Here is a 21,289-nt window from a genome sequence, read left to right on the forward strand (position 1 = left end):
ATCACAAGTTACCTAGGTTGTATGTTCTGGAAGCAGCTCCTTCTGCAAAACAGTAACAGGCAACAGTTTTACAAAATGAAATTAGCAAGAGTAAAAACATATTAACTTGTATAATAGTTATCTTGAATTTTGGCTGAATTTACATTATATACCCTGTTTGAGATCACAGTAATCTTTACAACAAACATCAAACTTTTGAGCACAACTTTAAATGAGTTAAAGTCTGGCTTACTTTGGAGTCATTCTAACATGTAGCAGGGTGAGGCAGAGCCTTATCTCAGGTAAGGCAGGGCTCTTCACAAGTCTTAAGTAAAATGTTCTAATCCTAAAGCTAATTTTTGTGCCTTTTGCCATGACCAGCATGACCAAATTTTCAAGTTCAGTGAGGGTCAAAGGAGTATTAGAAAATAAAGGTTTATAAACACAGATTTTGAAGATTAAGCTGAGATCAGATGGAGCTCTGTTCTCTGATGGAAATGCAGATCTAAAGAGTTATGTTAGCAACATTTATACTTGTCTTATTATTAGGTTAAAGACTATGTAAGCATTATTCTTTGTTTTCTTTGTTTTCAGGAGAGTTACAGAGAATAGAACATCTACATAACTTTTTCCCACAACTGCAAAGTGCAATGTTAGGAACTCCGTGTAGCTCTCAAAGAAGTCCACTGTCCAAAGTTACTGTAAGGTGGGCAGGAACTAGAGAAGGGAACTGATGAAACACTGGTTATCTAGCAAAAGAATTTCTTTCTGCCCAAGAGCTGTGTGCCTGAGATCAATGTAAGAGCTGATAGGACTCCTGTACAGAGCCTCCCCAGGGAGGCTACTGCCACAGCAGTTTGGCATCTTGTGCTCCTACACAGGAGCACTCCCAGGCACCAGGCATGCTATAGTCATGAAGTCAGGGACCCCAATCTCAGTCATTGTTGTCCCATTTTTGCTATTGTGCATTATACTCTTTCTTAAATGTCATTTTAAGATGTTTACATATATTGATTTCTGAGTCCATATGAACATTAGTTAACACAGTCTAACATTATATCCAGAACAGGAATCAATCAAAGAAAGGCTAAGAGAGCTTTTAACTTTTCTTTTGTGTAGCAAAATGCTTTCACCTTCTACAATATGAACCTTTAAACAAATCAGGCTGTCACTAACTCTTAGATATACATTTACATTTAAATTTTTATCTCAGTGAAATAAGTAACCAATTTTACATATACCTTACTGATAATATGTCCCATAATAGAACATTAAATGATAGAAATAAATCCCCAATAAAATGTACTCTTTAAGTTTAATATTACCCGTACAGACAAGTTTATTCTGGAGAATAGCAGCTTAACAAATTTCCTGCTTTAAAAACTTGTATACCTGGAAAATATGAATACATTTAATATACAAGGAGTGACCATTTCACAATTACCTTGACACTTTAATCTTACTAAATTCAGTTTTTAAAGAAAAATTTAGACTCTGTAACATAGTACAATACTCTTGACAGTTGTTTAACCATAATTGTATAAACCCCAATTTTAAGACTAATTGTTTTAAAGAATAAAACTTAATAGACACAAAGTTAAGAGTAAATTACTGTTTCTAAGAAATCCTTGTTATTTTACCATGTCATTTTACCATATAGATTAAACTTTGGCTTATATCAGAACATTAGTATTTCACCTTAGGAAAAACCTTAAATAGCTTTAGCTGTCTCACATACATACAACCAACTTAGTTACACACAGACTTGTTGAAACTTGCCCTTTACTTACACACAGACTTTCTTAGCACTTACTTAGTACTTTCATGTATTCCATCACACAGGCACTTTCTTACCCAGAAACATTTTCTTTTCTCTTTCCTATCTGTTGACCCCTTTTTGTCCACATTCTGAAACAACTCTTATGAAATTTTTGAATTTAGACAAATTACTCTGATTTAACAAGATAAAATACTTTGTGGTTTATAGTACTCTAACTGAAACACAGTGAAAGGGGAGACAGTAGCTCTAAATCCAAATCTAAGAGCTCCTTGGAGCTTTGCAGAACTGGGGGGGAGCAGGGGGAAGTGGTAAGGGAGCAGATGGAACGCTCACCCTCCGAGTTGAGGTTTTATCTGTTAGAACATAACTCTTAATAACCTTGTTTTTAGTAATGACACAAAGCAATTTTAAACCCTTTTTAATTTACCAACCTATGAAAACACCAATAATGTTTAAGTATGTTACCCCATGTAATTTACGGAGTTAAAAGTACTTGATGTTATTTAACAATGAGCATTTTAACTTTGCAAATTAATCAGATGTCACCAACAAACACATTTGAGTAATCCCATACCTGTTAACTCTAATTCACTTATTCTGTAAAAACCGAGATATCAGACAAGTGTCCTGAACAGTATTTGCTGTCTCTTTCCTGTTGAAGAAAAGTCCTAGAAACAATTGATATTAGACATTGTTTAACATCAACATTCCATTAGTTTGACACCTAGAGACTTGCGAGTTATTTCTAAAGACATTTTACTTTTATTAGTTTACCCAATTTAAATTGAACCCTTTTAAATCACATGAATAAAAGTATTTGGATCCATTTTTAAATTTTAATTTTAGGAGCGCTCAGTTTTGATACAGACAAAACATGACATTAGCACGACATACAAATAATACAAAATCAAAGGCCTTATAACTTCATAGGTGAATCTCCATTGCAATGTAACAGATGTTCAAAAACTCTAGTTGAATAAAAATAGAACTGATCAAAAAAAAAATCATTAACCTAGGTATGCAGGATCAAAATTATGAGCTCAAAAATACAGCATTAGAGAAAAACAAAACAAAACAAGAATCCTAGAGAATGAGTTAGTTCTGTGTAGCAGCCCAGGAGTTTAAAATGGACACCTTTTTTTTTTTTTTTCTTTTCTTCAGGTTACCCTCCTTTCCTGCTGAGACTGCTGCAGTTTACATTCCAATGCAGGCTTTAGCAAGGCCAGGCAGGGGGGAGGGAGGGATCACCTAGGGCTTTTTAACCCTTTTTCTTCCTGGTTGAGAAATCAGGTTAGGTTTGAATGCACAAAATCACAAAACATTATTTCTTACTACTTTTGAGGAATGGAGCTGCTGAACTCTCTGCCTAGGGGGATTGGAGTAAACAAATCTCTCAGGAATAAGGAGAAGGACTGTAAAGTACCCTGCAATGAGTATCCCTAAGCCTAAGATCGAATTAACACAATGAAGAATTTAATAGAAGGCGAGAGTAAAGACCATATAGTACAATACACAAACAGACAGATACGTAGCACACTAAATCAAAAATTGGCTAGCTGGTACTTTGTCAACAAAAACAAACAATTTCCGATAGTGTCAAAGAGTTGTCCAGATGCAACACAATGCCCAAATGGGACAAAGAGTTACCCAGATGCGACAAAGTCACCCAATTGCAGCATAGAAGCTTCCCAGATGTGAGAGTCACCAGATGTGACAGAGTCACCCAGATGCAGCATAGAAGCTGCCCAGACACAGCACAGAAGCTGCCCAGATGTGAGAGTCACCAGATGCGACAGTTGCCCAAATGCAGCACAGAAGCTGCCCAGATGCAGCACAGAAGCTTCCCAGATGTGAGAGTCACCAGATGCGACAGAGTCACCCGAATGCAGCACAGAAGCTGCCCAGATGCAGCACAGAAGATGCCCAGATGCAGCACAGAAGAAGCCCAGATGTGACAGAGTCACCGGATGCGACAAGTCACCTGAATGCAGCACAGAAGCTGCCCAGATGCAGCACAGAAGCTGTCCAGATGTGACAGAGTCACCAGATGCGACAAGTCGCCCGAATGCAGCACAGAAGCTTCCCAGATGTGACAGAGTCACCAGATGCAACAAAGTCGCCCGACGGGTCGAGGGGACATCTCCTGAGACCCTGCTGGGGTCCTATAGCGCGTCCGCCAGGACTATGCCAGCCCAGAACCAGAACCTGCAGGCAATCCAGACCAGAAAACTCACGGCAATGCCTTACTCACCGGCCGAAGGTGTCACTTATGACTCTATGATCAGGTGTCTGGGTGGGCTTGGGGCATCCCGGACGAGCCCCCATATGTTGTGCCCAAAGGCTCGAGATCCCGCAAAGACCACCAGAGACCACGATCAATGCAAGCAACAAAGAGTCATTTATTAGCAAGCTTGAGCCTGGTCCTCTGCGTCCTTAACCGATGACGCTAAGAGAGGCCCCGAGCCCTCGTTTGCAGGGTTTTTATAATGAAAGGCAAGCAGTTTTACAGTGTTCTTTAATTGGTTAACATTTGAACAGCTAAACATTAGTCCTCCTCTGGTTGGGTCCGGCCAATCTATTTGATTCTCATTGGGTCCTGCCAGAACTGAACGGTCCTAGTGGAAGAAGGGAGGAGGGAAGGGGTGAACTATGCAGGAGATGAGTCGGGGCTAAGCCCCGCTCCTGTCCTTGACAGATAAGGTCTCCAGGCAATCGCACATTCCTCGGACAAATATCTCTTAACAACCTTGGTAAGCACAGGGGCCCAGCAGTCCTGTTTGTCCTTGAGACAGTTAGCAGCACAGATACCACCCTGCTCTCAACAGAAGAAGGCAGATTCAGTAGAGGACACAGTTAAAAAAAAAAAAGAAACTTTCCTGGGTTGGTATTTATTAAGATGAGTAGAAAAGAGGGAAAGTAGAACCTTGGAACTGGGAGTGATTGAAAGCAAGTCCTTCCATGATGGACCATGGAATCTCAACAGTGTAATGAAGAAATTGAGCATTAAATGTGATGATGGATAGTAATGAAGTGTGAATTACCTTAGAATGATGAACAAAAATAAGTTGAAAGATGGATGTTATGGCCTATTAACCAGAATAGAGGAGAAAGTAAGAATGCTGAGAATCATGAGAACATTTAAGATATGTTTAAGAGAAGCCTTGGTTAAATTGTGGAGAAATGAGAGGACTGCTCATGGTGGTCAGGATGAGATGATAGCTCCTTTGTGGACTCCAGCAAATTTTTCAGGGGTGAATTTTCATGAGATGTTTCCAAATCATTACTTATATCTTCTTTGACTTGCCATCTCAACTTGTTATGTAGAAGATATATATTTTTATTTTAATGTTATTTGCTAATTATTTTTGCTCTGTCTCTGTGTTCAAATAGATGATGTAGTGTGGTCCCATTGCTCCAGCAATGATTCTCACCCACCCAACTAAAATAAGTAGCAGGCCATTTAATTTTGCTGATATTTATTGAAAACTACACAAAACTTTAGAAGGAGTAGAAGCAAAAAGTTCAAGTGCATTGATATCCACCCTTTCAAATATTCTATTTAATTCACAAGGTTAGTAGATTAATCCCCTCTTATTTTTGGGATTCTGGTATGCTTATAATACATGACTAGACTCTTGTGTACCTTATTTGGAATCCTCCCACATGAGTTATGATTTGTAGTAAAGACTCTAGCACTACCCAGGGGTACCTTTCATAGTTCAAGCATTTACTATTACAGTTTCCAGGTGTTTTATCAGCTGGAAAGTTCACATCTGACTTCTGCTGTTAGAATTTCCTCTGCAGAAAGGAATTGTCTTTCCCAAGATTGTATACCCTCCTTCTCAGTAACTCACATCCTAAACTGGGCAAGTTTCACACGGCTGTGATGGACCAACTCAGCTCCAGCACTCCTTATGAGAGTGACTGAGCCTCTTCTGCAGGTTATGATAATTCGCCTTCTTTAGGCCAGTCCTGCTTCCCTCCCAATACAGGTATTGTTCCTGAGAATGCTGTCCAGTAAACTTTCTGCATATAAATATCTCACTTAGGGACTGTTTGTCTTAAATCCAACGCAAACCATGAATGCTATATGATAAATCCAAGATTGGGAAAACTAAATAATGAAATTGAAACTGGGTTCAAGTCAACCAATTCCAAGTGTTTTGATATTTTTACCAGTCACCACATTCATCCAATGTGTTGATACATCTGATGGGCCCATGTAGACACACTTAAGTCACTAGAAGATTAAGAAGTATACCTCGTTTTACATCATCTATTTGAACACAGAGAAAGAGCATAAATACTTAGCCAATAAAATTAATATGAATATATATTTCTTCTACATAAAATGAGCGTCAGTAACATGAACTTACAGTATGTGTTTCTGTAAGATCTTTTTCATGGCCTCCTTCACATCTCTATTTTTCAAACTGTAGATGAGGGGATTTAGCATGGGAATGATTACTGTATAAAACACAGAGACAACCTTGTCCTGCTCCATTGAGTAGCTGGATGTGGGTCGCAAATACATGAAGAGAATGGTCCCAAAGAAAATGGTGACCGCCACAAGGTGGGAGGCACAGGTGGAAAAGGCTTTGCGCCTTCCCTCTACTGAATGCATCTTCAGTATGGCAATGAGGATGCACAGGTAGGAAATGAGAACAGTCACAACACAGCTGACGACATTAAAACTGGAGAAAACCATGATCACAATGCCATTGATGTGGGTGTCCGAGCAAGAGAGTTTGAGCAGGGGCGGGGTGTCACAGTAGAAGTGGTTGATCCTGTTAGAGCCACAAAAGGACAACCTGAAAGTCATCCCTGTGTGGATGGCTGCATTTCCAAAACCTGCAAGGAAGCAAGTACCCACTAACGAGAAACAAATTCTCCCAGACATGAGAACTGGGTAGAGCAGGGGGTTCCAAATGGCTGCATAGCGATCATATGCCATCATGGCCAGCAGGAAGCACTCAGTTCCCAGGAAGGAGCCAAAGAAGTAGAACTGGGCAGCACACCCATTAAAAGAAATGGACTTGTCCGCAGCCACGAGGTTCACCAGCATCTTAGGTGTGACGGAAGAAGAGTAAGAGGCATCAACAAAGGACAGGCTGCTGAGAAAGAAGTACATGGGGGTGTGGAGGTGAGGATCCATCTTGATCAATGCCATCATGCCCAGATTACCCACCATGGTTGCCACGTAGATGGACAGAAACAATGCAAAGAGGACACCTTGCAGGTGGGGATTGTCTGAGAGTCCCAAGAGGACAAATTCTGTCACTTCTGTAAGATTTCTTCTCTGGATCTCTTTCATGAGTATGATCACCTGAACTGCAATAAGAGAGAAGATGGGACACTGTATTTGGTCGGATGATTATATGACAGATCTGTAAAAGTATTTCAATGCCTTATATAGATTCTAAAGGAAGAGGGAAAAGTAAAGAGCACAGTAAAACAGTATGTTCTACCTGTTGTCAAGTAAAAATCCTGGATCTTGATACTAGGTGTGTGGCCTACTAACCACCCTGAGACAAGTAGCTAGTACTCAGTAATTATGATTGTATTTTGGCTTTGAACTTGCAGTATTCCTGCTTCACCCTCCAGAGCTGCTGGGATTACAGGCACGTACCTGGGCATGGGTCCAGTTGATTAAGCAATCTTAAGAGATAACTGTACTTATTATTTATGGTAATTTAATTAAATTTAATGATAAATTGATACATTCTCTATGTACAACTTCTGGAGAAAGAGGACAGAATAAATTTAGAACACTGAATGCTCCTTTTCATTACAAAGAGAATTAATTAAATATGTTGAAATTTAGCAATATTAATTAATGGTTACAAGGAAGGCAAATAGCTTGATCTCAAGGAAGGAGGTGCTTTAAAATTTTATGGCCATAAAGAAATAAAGTCTATCTCATATAGCCAATATGGTTCCAATGTTACCCTAACTTTCCAGAGTAAGCATGTGCAAATCAAAAAGGAGTCAGTTAAAATTTTAGGATTTTAAGAATTCACTTCAGTAATTAGAAAATCAGATTATAAGAATGAAGAGAAATCCATAATGAAAATTATTATAGTAACCAAAACAAGGAAACCTCCTAACAATCAATTTCACAGGATCTGAACAGAACCTATGGCAGGGTAAGGTGAGTGTAGATAATGATCAGCTATTCTACATCTCAAAAATATAGAAAACAATATTTTAATCATATTAAAGTATATGTTTGAAGAGCTAGATGTGTTTAACCTGATTTAAGCATTATAAAATAGGATCATTTGAAAATATCATGATATCAAATTAAACAATCTTTTGTGTGTGTGTGTGTGTGGTGCTGGCAATTGAACCCAGGGGCCTCATGCATACTAGGCAAGGACTCTACCACTGAGCCAAATCCTTAGCATGATACCCAATTAATATGCATTTTCTTTTGTTTTTATCTATTAGTTAAAAATGAATTTAATTAAAAGTAATTTTAACAAGCCAGCAGAATTAGAAAACACCAGAAGTCATACACAAAACTTTCTAGTCACTATATTAAATTAGGGGAATAATCAGACACCAGGTTATTCTAATGGAAATTAGACTGATTTCTTGCAAATTATAATGAAACCAGATATTGGACAAAAATAAAAGCTTAACAGCAATACCCAGCATAGATCTTCTAAGTATAATTTTGGATAATGTCTATTGATGAAACTTTTCTGCAGTTCTTTGAATCAAACTTGCGCCTCTTTAATGACCTCAGATTTTTAAACAATAGATATAATTGTGCCAGGAGAGTCATACAAGATATGGCTCAGAAAGTAAGATGAAGTACTAAATCATATATCAGCTAGAGAAAGAGGTTGGTTACTACTGTCTAAAATTAATACATGGGTCCAATAATACTCAATACTTTTCTCATATTGGAGACAAAGAGTCCTCGGAACCCAGGTGGGGGGAAGATTGGGCAGGAGCTGACACCCCAAGTGTGGAGACAGCCATATAAGAAGTGGCTCCTGATGCTTTACTCAACCTAGTTTCCACTGAGATGTGCTCAATAGTATAAGCCACACAAAACCTCGTCTTTTCACAGGGTAACATTTTCAGTGTCATTGCACCTTTTATTTTAACTGACCTTGACCACAAATCAGTGAAAGAGGTAAGTAATATCCCAAAGTATTAAGACAGATGGTCTGTTTAAATGAGGTGAGCAAGTTAAGGAGTTCTCAGCTACCCAGAAGTGAATCCTTAGCTGCCACACAGGTCTCTTAATGCCAACATACTTGCTTTGGGTCTGGGGATGCATTTCAAAGATGGAGAACTTGCATGGCATACACAAGACCCTAGGTTCTATCCTCAACACCAAAAATGAAATAAGGTAAAATATTTGTTCTTTTGTCAACATTACGTTGCTTATTTCTGAATTTCTTTGGCAGCAATATCCAGACTAGATGTTCTTCCTTGGAGTGATATTTTATTTTTTTAGTTTTTGGGTAGTGGGGATTAAACTAAGGGATAGTCAACCACTGAGCCACATCCCCGGCTCTGTTTTTTTTTTTTTTTTTTTTTTTTTTTTTTTGTATTTTATTTAGAGAGAGGGCCTCACTGAGTTACTCGGTGCCTTCTCTGTTGCTGAGGCTGGCTTTGAACTCTTGATGCTCTTGCCAAAGACTGACGAGCTGCTGGAATTATACTGGTCCTTGGACTGATCTTGGTATTTGAACTTCAAGAGCAGCACCTCCAGAATTAAATTAAAAAAAAAAAAAAAACAACAACAAAACAAACAAACCAAAAAAAGCAGATTTTTTCCCCTTTTATTCCCCAAACAGGAAGAATCTGTGAGGATATAAATCTAACAAAAATAGTAAAAAAATAAAACACCTAAAATGTCTTAGCCATACTAATAAAGTAATGATGGGTGAAAATAACTAGTATTAAACTTGTTAAAGGTTTTTGTTTGATGATTTCTTGTACTTTAATACGCACTGTGCTATTTTTCTTGTATTATTTTATTTAAATCCTATAGAGCAGGCAATGTTATTTTCTCCTTTTACAGAATGGATAAGTAAAGTGTGAAAGATTAACTTGTGGAGAATCATGAAGTTAGACTAATGGAGGCTAAATTTATACTCAGTCAGTGTAAGTCTCAGGTCCTTAATATTAGAGATCATTTAGAATTGTTGTTAATAATAGTTTGAGCATTAATACATAGGACTCTTGATGGTGTAATTTTCAGTGTCAATAATAGACCAAAATACACTTAATCACATTAAAAAGTCATATCTTCTGGTGAGAAATTATAAATATATTTGCTAAAAATTGTCTTTCTTAGAACTCATGTTTATTAATATGCATTATTAGCAAAATATGATTTGTTTTACATTCATGGTGTGAATTACATGCTTCCATCTGCTCATAATTCTGACAAATATATTTCTTATTTGTCTGTGATATTTTCCCTCACGCTGTTGAGATTTTTAACCAATCTTCTAGCCCACAGAGAATTACTCTGGGTTTTACATTTCAAAGATTTTCTGAAAATAAGATTTTCTGAGGTATTTCTAGTGGGTGAAAAATTCATATCCATCATACTATTTGCTCCTGCTCATATTTATCCTAATGACCTAAAAATCTCTTATCAATAAAAATGAATGTAACATTATTAAGCATACTTTCTGAGACACTCAGTGCTTTAGGAACTTTGGGCTAAACGATGACTAAGAAAATGATCAGCATAATGAATTTTTCTCAAGATGAGTAAGTTAAATGATTAGGACTCTTAATATCTTTGCTTACCTTTTGAAACTGCTTGACTGTTATTTTATTTCTTTGCTTGTTCCTCTTCTATGCCTAAATTCACTAAAAGAAATCAAACAAACAAACACATGAGTCCTTCTTGGAGAAGATGTTCACCCTTAAGGTCCCAAAGTAACCAGGAGGAAAAGAGAATGGACTTAGAGACGGTGCATTACATATGTTGAAAAACCTGAAACTACTTTGCATTCAGCAGTGGTGGAGTCTTTTTTTAAATTTTCACTTCTTTGTAAATATAAATACTCCAAATAATTATATCAGGATAAAGTACCTTTCAAAATATAAAGTTTATCTCTGCAGTGCAGCTACAATTCAGTTATTTCCAGTTACAGAGTCTTAGGAAGAGACTCCAGAGTACACATCCTAACATTGAAGAAGGATATATTTCTTGTTCTTTGGTCTCTGGGGACTTTGTTCCTTAGGTTTCCTCATTGTAATCTACTCACTCTTCCCCTCTGAAATTAAGGAAATCACATCCCCTTCAAATTTCTCTCCTCTACCCTTGGGGTACATGAACCCAGAGGAGAATGAATTTCGAGTCCCAAGTTCCTAACCACCATTATGCAACCACCTATGTCTCCCCTGAGAAGATCCCTTGGAAGAATTGAAAGAGTGCTCAAAATTGCAGTTTCACTGTTCCTCTGGACCTGCTCTTTATGGAGGCTGTCTACACATGAGACCTTAGGCTACCTGGGAAATATCCAGGGAGCTAAGTGGAAGAGACACAAGGGGAAGGATGAGAGAATAGGCCTGTTTTGAGGTTAGAATCCTAGGTCTGTGGAATCAAGATTATGAGACTGCCTATTTCACAAGTCTCTCTGTACTTAAGCACTTTCATTTCTAATGACTCAGGTCAGTCTAGAGACAGAATAATGGATTGTGAATTGCGGCATCAAGTATATGTAGAAAATCAACCATTTTCCTTTACCCTAACAAACTCTTGCCCACTCTCCAGAGTAAGAAATAGTTATCAGTTCCCATAACCAAGACTGAGATGCACAAGAAACTCCATCCTCCAAGTACATCTTCTGTATAAGGGGCTCATGAATTGATCAATATCTAATAATGATTTATTTTATTTAGGCTACTTTGAGAAGATTAATTTCTTTCAGTTTCATTTAATTAATGAATTTTGCAATAAATGAAGAACTGAAATACTCAAAACATGACTTTATCTCCAGCAGTTCAGAAGAGATATATTTGCACGATTTTGGTTAAATCTCAACTTCCAGTGTTTGTTTGCTTTATTGATCCCTTTCAGTGAAAGTACGATAAACTATCAATACAGAGTTTGAAACATAATTGGCAAAAAATGAAGTGTTACTAAAAAACAAAACAAAACAAAACAAAACAAAAAAACAAATAATTCCGATTGTAAGGCCCCAATGAGTTAACCTAAAAAGTTGCCAGAGCTGGTGATGCTAAAAAGGGGTTAAAAATGAAAAGCTGCAGATGAACTGAAGTCAGTCTAGCTAGATAACAGGATGACCTTGGCAGCTAATTTAGGCTGTTGCTAGGGGTCACGGGGGATCCCCCCCCCCACTCCGGTCAAACTGACCTCACTGCTGACCTCATATAGACCAGTGGTTACTATGATGACTAAAACTTGGCAGCCAAAACGTATCCTGATATGCAAACAAGGACACAACACCCTCCAATTGTAAAAGAGAAACTGAGTCCTTTGTCTGAAGTGTATAAAACAGCTTGTAAATTTGTGCTTGGGGTACTTGGCATTGACTGCTAAGCGGGTCTGTGTCGAGTGTCCAAGCAGCTGCTTGAATAAACTGGTCCTTTTGCGCTTGCATAGGACTCTGGCTCCCTGGTGGTCTTTGGGAATCTCATCAACTTGGGCCTTACATCTGGGGGCTCGTCAGGGATCCTCAACCCCATGGACCCTAACCTGGAGGATCCTCGACCGGTCAGTAAGTGTTTTATGTGTATTCCTTTCCTTTCATTTCCTGGGCGCCCATCTGCTATCTGTAATCTGTGTGACCGTAAAGGGTTAGAGCAGATGCGCTGGACAACCATGGTCACAGGGGACTGGAACGTCTTCCAGTCCCAGCAGTGAGGATGGAGGGCCTCAACTTCGGTCTTTTCTGTCATACGGTGGGGTGGCCCCAAGCCGTCATTTTGGTTTTTCATTCATTCTTACATCTAAGAGAGGCAAATTTGCGGCTTGTGTTCGAAGTGTCCTCTGTTGTCTTTGTTTATTAGTATCTGTGTGTGTATGACCGTGATGGACTCTATGGGACAGTCAGCCTCTTCTCCGTTGGACTTAATAATATCTCATGATAAGGATGTGGAAACCAGAGCATGTAACCTTTCTCTTGTGGTTGAAAAGTCTAAACTCATTTCCTTTTGCAGGACAGAATGGTCAACTTTTAATGTCAGGTGGCCTCCAGAAGGCACCTTTGACTTGGCCATCGTCAAGGCCACTGAAGACATCATTTTCAAGCCTCTCACTGTTCACCTAAACCAAGTGTCTTACATTGCAGTTTGGAGGGACCTCATTGAAAACCCTCCTCCCTGGCTTAAACCTTTCTTACCTCAACAGGTTAGGATCCTGGAATTCACCAAGACAGACCCTTCCACCAGAATCCCTTCTGCTCCTAAGCCTGAAATTTTCCAAGGAGGCACTCCAGAGGAAGACATCTTCCCCCTCTCCCTTATGCTCCCAGACCCTTACCACCACCAGCAGCCTCCTTGGCCCGCTAAACCCCCCTCCCGCAGTTCCACCAACCAGTATCACAGGGGGCCAGCCCTCAGGATCTGCAGTCCTGGGGAGAGACTCCCGAGACAGGGCCAACAATCCTCCCCCTGCAGGCAGCAGGACCGAGTTTTTAAGCAGCCGGAAGCCACCCTGATCAGGTACTTTATATTTTAACTTGGAAGGATCTGGTGGTCAGTCTATTAAAGTTATAGTCAAAGGACTGCTTCTTGCTATAAAATTACTGTGATCTCAAACAGGGAGTATAATGTAGAACTCAGCCAAAATTCAAGACAGCTATTATACAAGCTTAATATGTTTTTACTCTTGCTAATTTCATTTTGTAAAACTGTTGCCTGTTACTGTTTTTCAGAGATAGCTGCTTCCAGAACATATAACCTAGGTGACTTGTGATAACAAGACATCACCTACATCACCTACAAAACAGATAATATGTGTTGGTACTTAAATAAAAGGGTAAATAACTGGAAAGTTATAGACATTGAAGTTAAAGCCCAGTACTCTTACTTTATGACTGGTGAAACTGGCTTGCTGGATGGTAAAGATCAAACTTAGAGATTGAGATTAAATACAGAGGCCAAAAAAAACCAGTATTTGGGTCTTGCCCTCAGTCAGCCTGAATCCAGGGAATAAGAGAACTTCTCTAAGGAGCTTTGCAACTCTGGGTCACACAACCTCCCAATCAGGGAGATCGATGAGACCACTGGAGGATGAAAAGCCAATCAGTGTACCTGCTGCAGAGGAGGGTCATTGGAAAAGGGATACATCCCTGATGCTTCCAAGGGAAGTCACCTCATTGAGGAGACCCTGCCTAATGAACGGCACTAACGGAGCTAAGAAGCTGCTCTTAAGTTCTCTATGAGTGAGCCCTGTGGGAACTCGGCTGACTCTTAATAGACAGAAGTCAAGTCAATTTGACCAGCTTGATCTTAAACACCTAGCAAAATAGTTAAAACCAAAATGTAGCCATGCTTGGGCATTAAAGAAATAATGGTTAAATGCAGCTTAATATATACACTTGTGTTAGCCCACTAGAAGAAAGATTGGAAGCTACAAAAGAGAGATTCTTAGGCAACTGTGCCTGATAACTATAAAGAGAAACTGCCAGAGTCAGAAATTTTTAGTCAGTTTAAGGCCTACAGATCTTCCTAAGCTACACAGGTAGGGTTAATCTATGTTTGATAGTATGATTATCTAGCCCTAAGTAACAGAAATATAGAGATCTCTACTAAACATAGGTTATACCAATAAAAGGATGTTTTACAAAAATCAGATGACATTAAGTAGTTTAGCTATATTTTCTGGGGACATCATTGACATTAAAGGTTAAATGTTGTGTTTACATTCCTGATAACCTGGACAGTGTTGAGGTTCCCACACAAATGCCTCGTCCTCTCCGACCTTTGTTAGGCCTTATTATGGGAATAATTTCTCAGTTCTTCTACCTCCTGGTGAGGGATTATTGACTTCTGTCATCTTCATGATACTAATTGACATGTTCCAGATTTGCAACATTTATCTTGTACTTATCTCATTTCAGTACTCATGTCTTTCTGTTCTTCTCTTATTGAAGCACCCACCCCCAGATGCCTTTACAACCTGTTCTTCCCCAGTCAAACTTCTACCGTGGACCCCTTGATTGATCCAATTTTTAAAAGAAAACTCCAGAGTGCTTGCCTCATGCTCCCCCTTCCAGCTCGAAGCAGCCAGAGCAGTCATTGCCCCCTGTCCTTACAGCAGTAAGGAGTTCCTAAAACAAAAGGGGAAAAGAGAGCCAGAACTAGGGACAGGCAGTCAGTGTAGAAATAGGGAATCAATCAAATTGAGGAAATGGAGGCCATGAAAGCCTCCTGCCTCTGGAAGTTGGAGTCCCTGCTGGCTCCCACAAGACAAGAGGGGAAATAACTGGAGAACAAAAGAGTCCTTAACCTATAAAAGATGTAGGGTGTGCTCACTTCTTGGGACTTTAGAACATCAACCATGGCCCCCTTCTCCCTCCTGGGGGAAGTCTGTATTATCACCTTTAAATAAAACCTGCTTAATATGCTATATTATATGTACCAGCTGCCCTAGCCCCGACTCCCCCTTTTCTCCCTACTCCTTTGCCCCTGGAGATAACCTCTACTAATACATTAGCTTCTATAAATATCCTTCCTATTACTTATAATCCCACTGCAACTGCAGAAGGCCTAAACTTACTTTTCCTTCAACAGGGTAGATTATGTGTAACACTTAATGAACAATGCTGTTTTTATGTTAATCATTCTGGTGTATTAAAGACAATATAGGTGCTGTAGAGCTAATGATCCTCCAAGCCCAGTATTCTGCCATCCCTGATGTTCCCGATGGTCCATAGTCTTTAGGTATTCTATTGATTGCTTATTTCCTTCTGTATACTCGCTTTCACTGATAGGGGTAAAGATTTACCCCTACACACAAGACAAGGGGGGAATGTAAGGCCCCAATGAGTTAACTTAAAAAGTTGCCAGAGCTGCTGATGCTATAAAAGGGTTAAAAACAAAAAGCTGCAGATGAGCTGAAGTCAGTCTAGCTAGATAACAGGATGACCTTGGCAGCTAATTTAGGCTATTGCTAGAGGTCACGGGGGATCCCCCTGACTCTGGTCAAGCTGACCTCACCGCTGACCTCATATAGACCAGTGGTTACTATGATGACTAAAACTTGGCAACCAAAACGTATCCTGATATGCAAACAAGGACACAACACTCTCCAATTGTAAAAGAGAAACTGAGTCCCTTTGTCTGAAGTGTATAAAACAGCTTGTAAATTTGTGCTGGGGTATTCGGTATTGAATGCTAAGCGGGTCTGTGTCGAGTGTCCAAGCAGCTGCTTGAATAAACTGGTCCTTTTGCACTTGCATTGGACTCTGGGTCCCTGGTGGTCTTTGGGGGACTCGTCAACTTGGGCATTACACCATCATACTAGGTCTGGGTTTTATTTGGTCCCCAGGGCAGAAAGTCATTCACCTTGTCTTATGAATGCATACGGGGAACACCAAATATTCTAGACTGACTCCACTTTATTTGGTGGCATGAGGAAGAATGTAGTGGGTGAAATAGTATGTAACCATAAAAAACAGCATGCAAGCAACCAACAAGAAAGGGTAGAAGTGGAGGTTTTCCATGGTGAAAGCACAGAGTCCTGAGGATCTACACCATTTCTAAAGGTGAGGAGAAGAAGAAATGGCTATTATAAAGAAAAAAATGTAATTTATGATCCTACAAAGGAGTTTGAACCAAGTTGCCATAGTGATCTGAGGTAAGGATGATCAGAAAGTGATTTATATAATACTGTCACAATTAAGTAACAACTCAATGTACTTTTTCCGAGTCAATTTGTGCTAACATAAGGAAAAACAAGTCAGCTTTCATTTCTTCACACTGTCTTCAGGTTTTCCTCCATCATGGAAAATTTACTCATATGTAGAAGAATACAGCCAGTGTAACAATCCTTGGTCCCTGTTTGTGTATTTCCCAGAAGTGTCTTCTGGGCCCTGTTCCTTGACACTTCTCTGGGCATTGCCAAGTTCCCTCATTGCATGTGTGGTCCTTAGCAATCCCAGATGCTCTGTGCTACTCTCTCCTACTTTATGACAGTCCTCCCTCCTTCTGATCCTGCTTGGGTGGATGAGCACATGGTGTCTGAATGGATGAGATGCCCTTTAATACTGCATTGGTGGTGGAACAATCTTTTTCAATCACAATGCAGAGGATAAGACTTTACAAAAACTCAAAGATAAATTTTGTCTGACACAGTATTTTTCATTCCTTTCATCCCACAACTTGAATACAAATCCTTTAGGATTCCAAATATAAGCAACCTTAATGACATAAACACTCTAAAAACCATCTCTGCATCCTTTCCCTTGCAGCAAATCTACACAATTAAATCAATTAAATTCCCTTTCCCCAAGTTCAAGTACTCTCCCAGGAGACTCCTTGACCCTCTGTGTAAGTGTGTAGTTATGGGACCACACTTGTGACTCTCTTCATATTCCCTGAGGTAGTTTAAATTAGAATAACTACTCAGTTTAAACTCAATTATATATATATATATATATATATATATATATATATATGTATGTATATACATACATATATAGAGATAGATAGATAGATATTCCTGCTTCAATTGTGCAAAAATAAAGTACCAAAAATACTTTTAAAAAAGACAAGATTGACTGATATTACATAGTATGTTGGGAAGATCATCAGAACAGTTGCATAAAGGATAGAAAATAAACAGAAGTCATAAACAGAAGTCAGTGTCATAATAGTTCATGATTATATAATTATATAATTATATACTTACAAATGGTGGCGAGAAAAAATGGATATTTGAACTAAATTAATACTAGAAAAGATCATTATTTCTGGGAGCAAGTCATTGCCCCCGAAAAGCTGAGTAAGAAGGTCTAATCGAATCTTTGTGCTACCCAAGTGATCCTCCAGTCCCCCCAGAAAGTGATAGTGTATATGAGGCACAACACTTGTTTCTGTCTCTGGCATTTTGGACCCTTACCTGTACAAGCAGCCAAATTGGCCCAGATGAATGGAAGAAAATTATGTTGATTTAATATCAGTCACTAAGGCCATGATATACAAGGATCCCTTGGGCATGAACTGGGGTACATGGTGAAACAAGCTCACCGACATTCATGGTGCATGTCACCTCATCCACCTGACTAGTGGCATTTCCCAGTGCACAAAAGCAATGAGTATTTTAGCCATTCTCTGAAAACCATGAAGATAGTAACTTATCATCATACCAGTGAAAAACAGGAGTCCATCAATCAATGTAGGAGATAAGGAAGATTTGTAGATCTATGAGATCAGGCTCCAGTTGACTCAGGACAAACCTGTGGCTCTAGAGTCCTTTGTGATCCTTATTAGGCAGTCTCACATAAGACCCTTTCTTTATAGTTTCTAACTTTACTTACTTTTGGAAGGGCTGACACAGTATACATCTTAAGTTACATAAAAAAAAAAATTGTTTTTCCTTTTAAATGTCCATGTAGAACTTTGCTTTGGCTATACTCTCCTGCCTGGTGTTTAAGATCAATTTGGTCAAAACCTACGTTTGTTGTCTTATCTACAGTTCAAACAAGTCATAACTTTAGTATCTATTTTTACCATTACTCCTTTTCTTTAATTGGGGTCAGTATTAGTAGTGGAAGTCAGCATTATATCCTATCTGTCTTATAGTTGATGACTTATTGTTTCAAATTAATTCTTTAGAAGCACTAACAGATATACTACTTTATAACAGAAACAGTTATAAAGTTTTATAAGGAAAATATAAAATTAACACTAATGTATCTTTGGTGTCTATTTAGCCTCTACAAAGAGCCATATATTTATCAACTCTATTACATACACGTTTTACTTTTTAAAAACTTTTTTACAATCCTAAGTACCTTTTACAATTTACGAAACCTGTACTGAAGTTTTTTATTATATACCCTATTTACTTTGAGATCACAGTAATCTATATAACAAAAAATCTATTTTTTGAACATGACTTTAAGTAAGATTAATTCTAGCCTGCTTTGGAGCCATTCTGACATGGAGAAGGAGGGGAGACAGAGACTTAACTCAGGTGAGACTGGTCAGTTGAGGCATTTTTTGATACTGCTACTGTTATATGCTAGGAAGAAACCAATTTTTAATGTGAAGTCACTGAGAGATCATGAATTCTTGAAGTTCATCTGCTGAAGCTCCCAAATCACAAAGAAACCCACTTGAACATAGCACTCATTTTCTGAGTACATGATTTTTTAATAAATGCTTTTAAAATGACTGTTGGACCATTGACCCAGTAGTCTTTTGATTCCCTGCCTAATTATTAAAGCAGGGGAAGAGAGTTAAAACAAACAGATGGTTACTATGCATTTCAATGTTATAAAAGTTTATCTTTGAGCTAAGCAAAGCAAGCATTATAACTAGTTTGCAAAACTAAGACCTGTACCTCTAGATCTCATGTTCTTACCTTTCAAGTGTGGTTGATGGTAGTCAGAGAGGACATAATTTAATTGATGAATTTGTAGGAAAATGAAGACTCCTCCATTTTTTATATTATTTCATACCATATCTTTTCTCATTAACTTCAAAAAATAATCTGCTCATTCTCTGCCTCAATTACTTAAATTGTGATGTTTCTGTTTGCCAAGACAAAAATTGAGACTCAATCTAATCTCTTGGTCCCCAATCTGTTTTTCAGTAATCCTGGATATCCTGTGTCCTCACCTGTCTTGAACTCTGCCTTTCTAACCACCTACACTGCTACCACCCTGCTCTAAACCACCAGCATTTTTTACAAAAAAATATCAAAATAGCTGCTAACTGATCTCTTCCTTTGTTACCATAGTTTATTTCAGTAGAACATCCACTACCGTACTTAAAATCCAAGGAAGGGATCAGGTAACATCACTGTTTTATTTAAACTCTGTAAAACTCCCAATTTAAAAAGTAAAAATCAAATTTATTACAATGGCTAAAAAATCATTCTTGGCTTAGTCTACAACAGCATTCTAAAACTCACTCCTCCTTGATTTCTACCAACAACCATTCATTATCTTATAGTCAATAATACAGTGTACAATATAGTTGATGCCTGCTGTTTGATGTTAGATCTAGTTCACAGCTGCTTATTGTTGGTGTTGATGTTAAATACTGACCCTGCCATTTCTCTTAATATGGCAATGATGTCATAGTATGTACTGGACATTTATTTAAGGTTGTATATTGATACTAATTTTACTGCTGTTCTCTACTCCACCCTTTTCTAAGAGACGCTAGGAAATGATTGGGACACTACAAGTTCATGGGGTACACTTAATACTGCTGAACTACACTCATAATTCAGCCAACTGAGAGGAATCCTCACTTCTCTCACAAACTAGCCCGACTTGAGATCCAACGATACTCCAATATAAGGAATATGAAACACAAAAGCCCAAAAACCTATGAGTGTGCTCCAAGTAGGAACCATTAGAGGGGAATTTTAGGCTCCACTCCTAGACATCTATTCATACATAAACAGTAACAATACTACACAAGAGAGGTGATGTATACAAAAAAGGAAAAGAAATACATATGCATAGATGTGCAAGTACAAGTCATTTAAGATCAAAAGGAAACAGGTACATATGTGTCCAATTCAAAATTTACAATCCTCCAACAAAGGAACCCACAGAAATGGAAAAAGTTGAAATTCCAGAGAAAGAATGTTAAAAAACTGATATTAAAAATGTTCAATGAGCCAAAAGAAGACCTAAGGAATGAATTAAGAGAGCAAATGTAGGAAGTGAAAAACCATTTTAATAAAGAAATAGAGATACTGAAACAATCAGACATCTGAAAAACTCAAGAATCAAATAAAAAATTCACTTGAAAGTATCACCAACAGATTAGATTACATATAAAATTGAACATCAGGCCTCAAATACACAGCATCAGGCCTTGAGGACAGAGTGTATACACTTGAAAACTCAGTGTGTAATAAAAGAAAAAAAAAAGATCATGATTAGAATATATAAGAATCCTAGGACATCAAGAGACCAAATTTGAGAATCATTTGGATAGAGAACATGGAGTTCTAGACTAAAGACATTAAGAATCTTTTAACTGTGTGTATCGACCACAGTTTCTTTTATTTATTTATTTATTTTTATTTTTTATTTTTTTTATTGTAAACAAATGGGATACATGTTTTCTCTCTGTCTGTACATGGCGTAAAGGCATACCATTTGTGTAATCATAAATTTACATAGGGTAATGTTGTTTGATTCATTCTGCCATTTTTTCCCTTCCCCCCCTCCCCTCCCACCCTTCCCTTCCATCTATACAGTCCTTCCTTCCTCCATTCCTGCCCCCCTCCCTAAACCCAACTCCACCCCAACACTAACCCTTCCCACCCCCCATTATGTGTCATCATCCACTTATTAGCGATATCATTCTTCCTTTGGTTTTTTGAGATTG

The 21,289-nt window shown here is 38.4% G+C and overlaps 1 protein-coding gene across 1 annotated transcript; it reads right to left on the reverse strand.

The window, feature by feature from the left end:
* Positions 1–6,131: 6,131 nt before the first annotated feature.
* LOC124959098 (olfactory receptor 1020-like) lies at positions 6,132–12,664 on the reverse strand. Its single transcript, XM_047517740.1, has 3 exons — positions 12,419–12,664; positions 9,362–9,485; positions 6,132–7,090 (listed from the first exon to the last, which is right to left on the reverse strand). Exons 1-3 carry the CDS (start codon positions 12,662–12,664, stop codon positions 6,132–6,134), a joined length of 1,329 nt encoding a protein of 442 aa, XP_047373696.1.
* Positions 12,665–21,289: the final 8,625 nt, after the last annotated feature.

The sequence above is a fragment of the Sciurus carolinensis genome, chromosome 11 (genome assembly GCF_902686445.1).
Source record: "Sciurus carolinensis chromosome 11, mSciCar1.2, whole genome shotgun sequence".
NCBI lineage: Eukaryota > Metazoa > Chordata > Mammalia > Rodentia > Sciuridae > Sciurus > Sciurus carolinensis.

Excerpts from the sequence above, each read along its gene's own strand:
- LOC124959098 (XM_047517740.1), bottom strand. The coding sequence starts at position 12,664 with ATGACAGAAAAGACCGAAGTTGAGGCCCTCCATCCTCACTGCTGGGAC. Across the intron at positions 9,486-12,418 it reads TCCCTGACGAGCCCCCAGAT|GTGCTGCTCTTGAAGTTCAA; the intron begins GTAAGGCCCAAG and ends TTAATTCTGGAG. Across the intron at positions 7,091-9,361 it reads AGCAACAGAGAAGGCACCGA|TTCAGGTGATCATACTCATG; the intron begins GTAACTCAGTGA and ends CTCTTATTGCAG.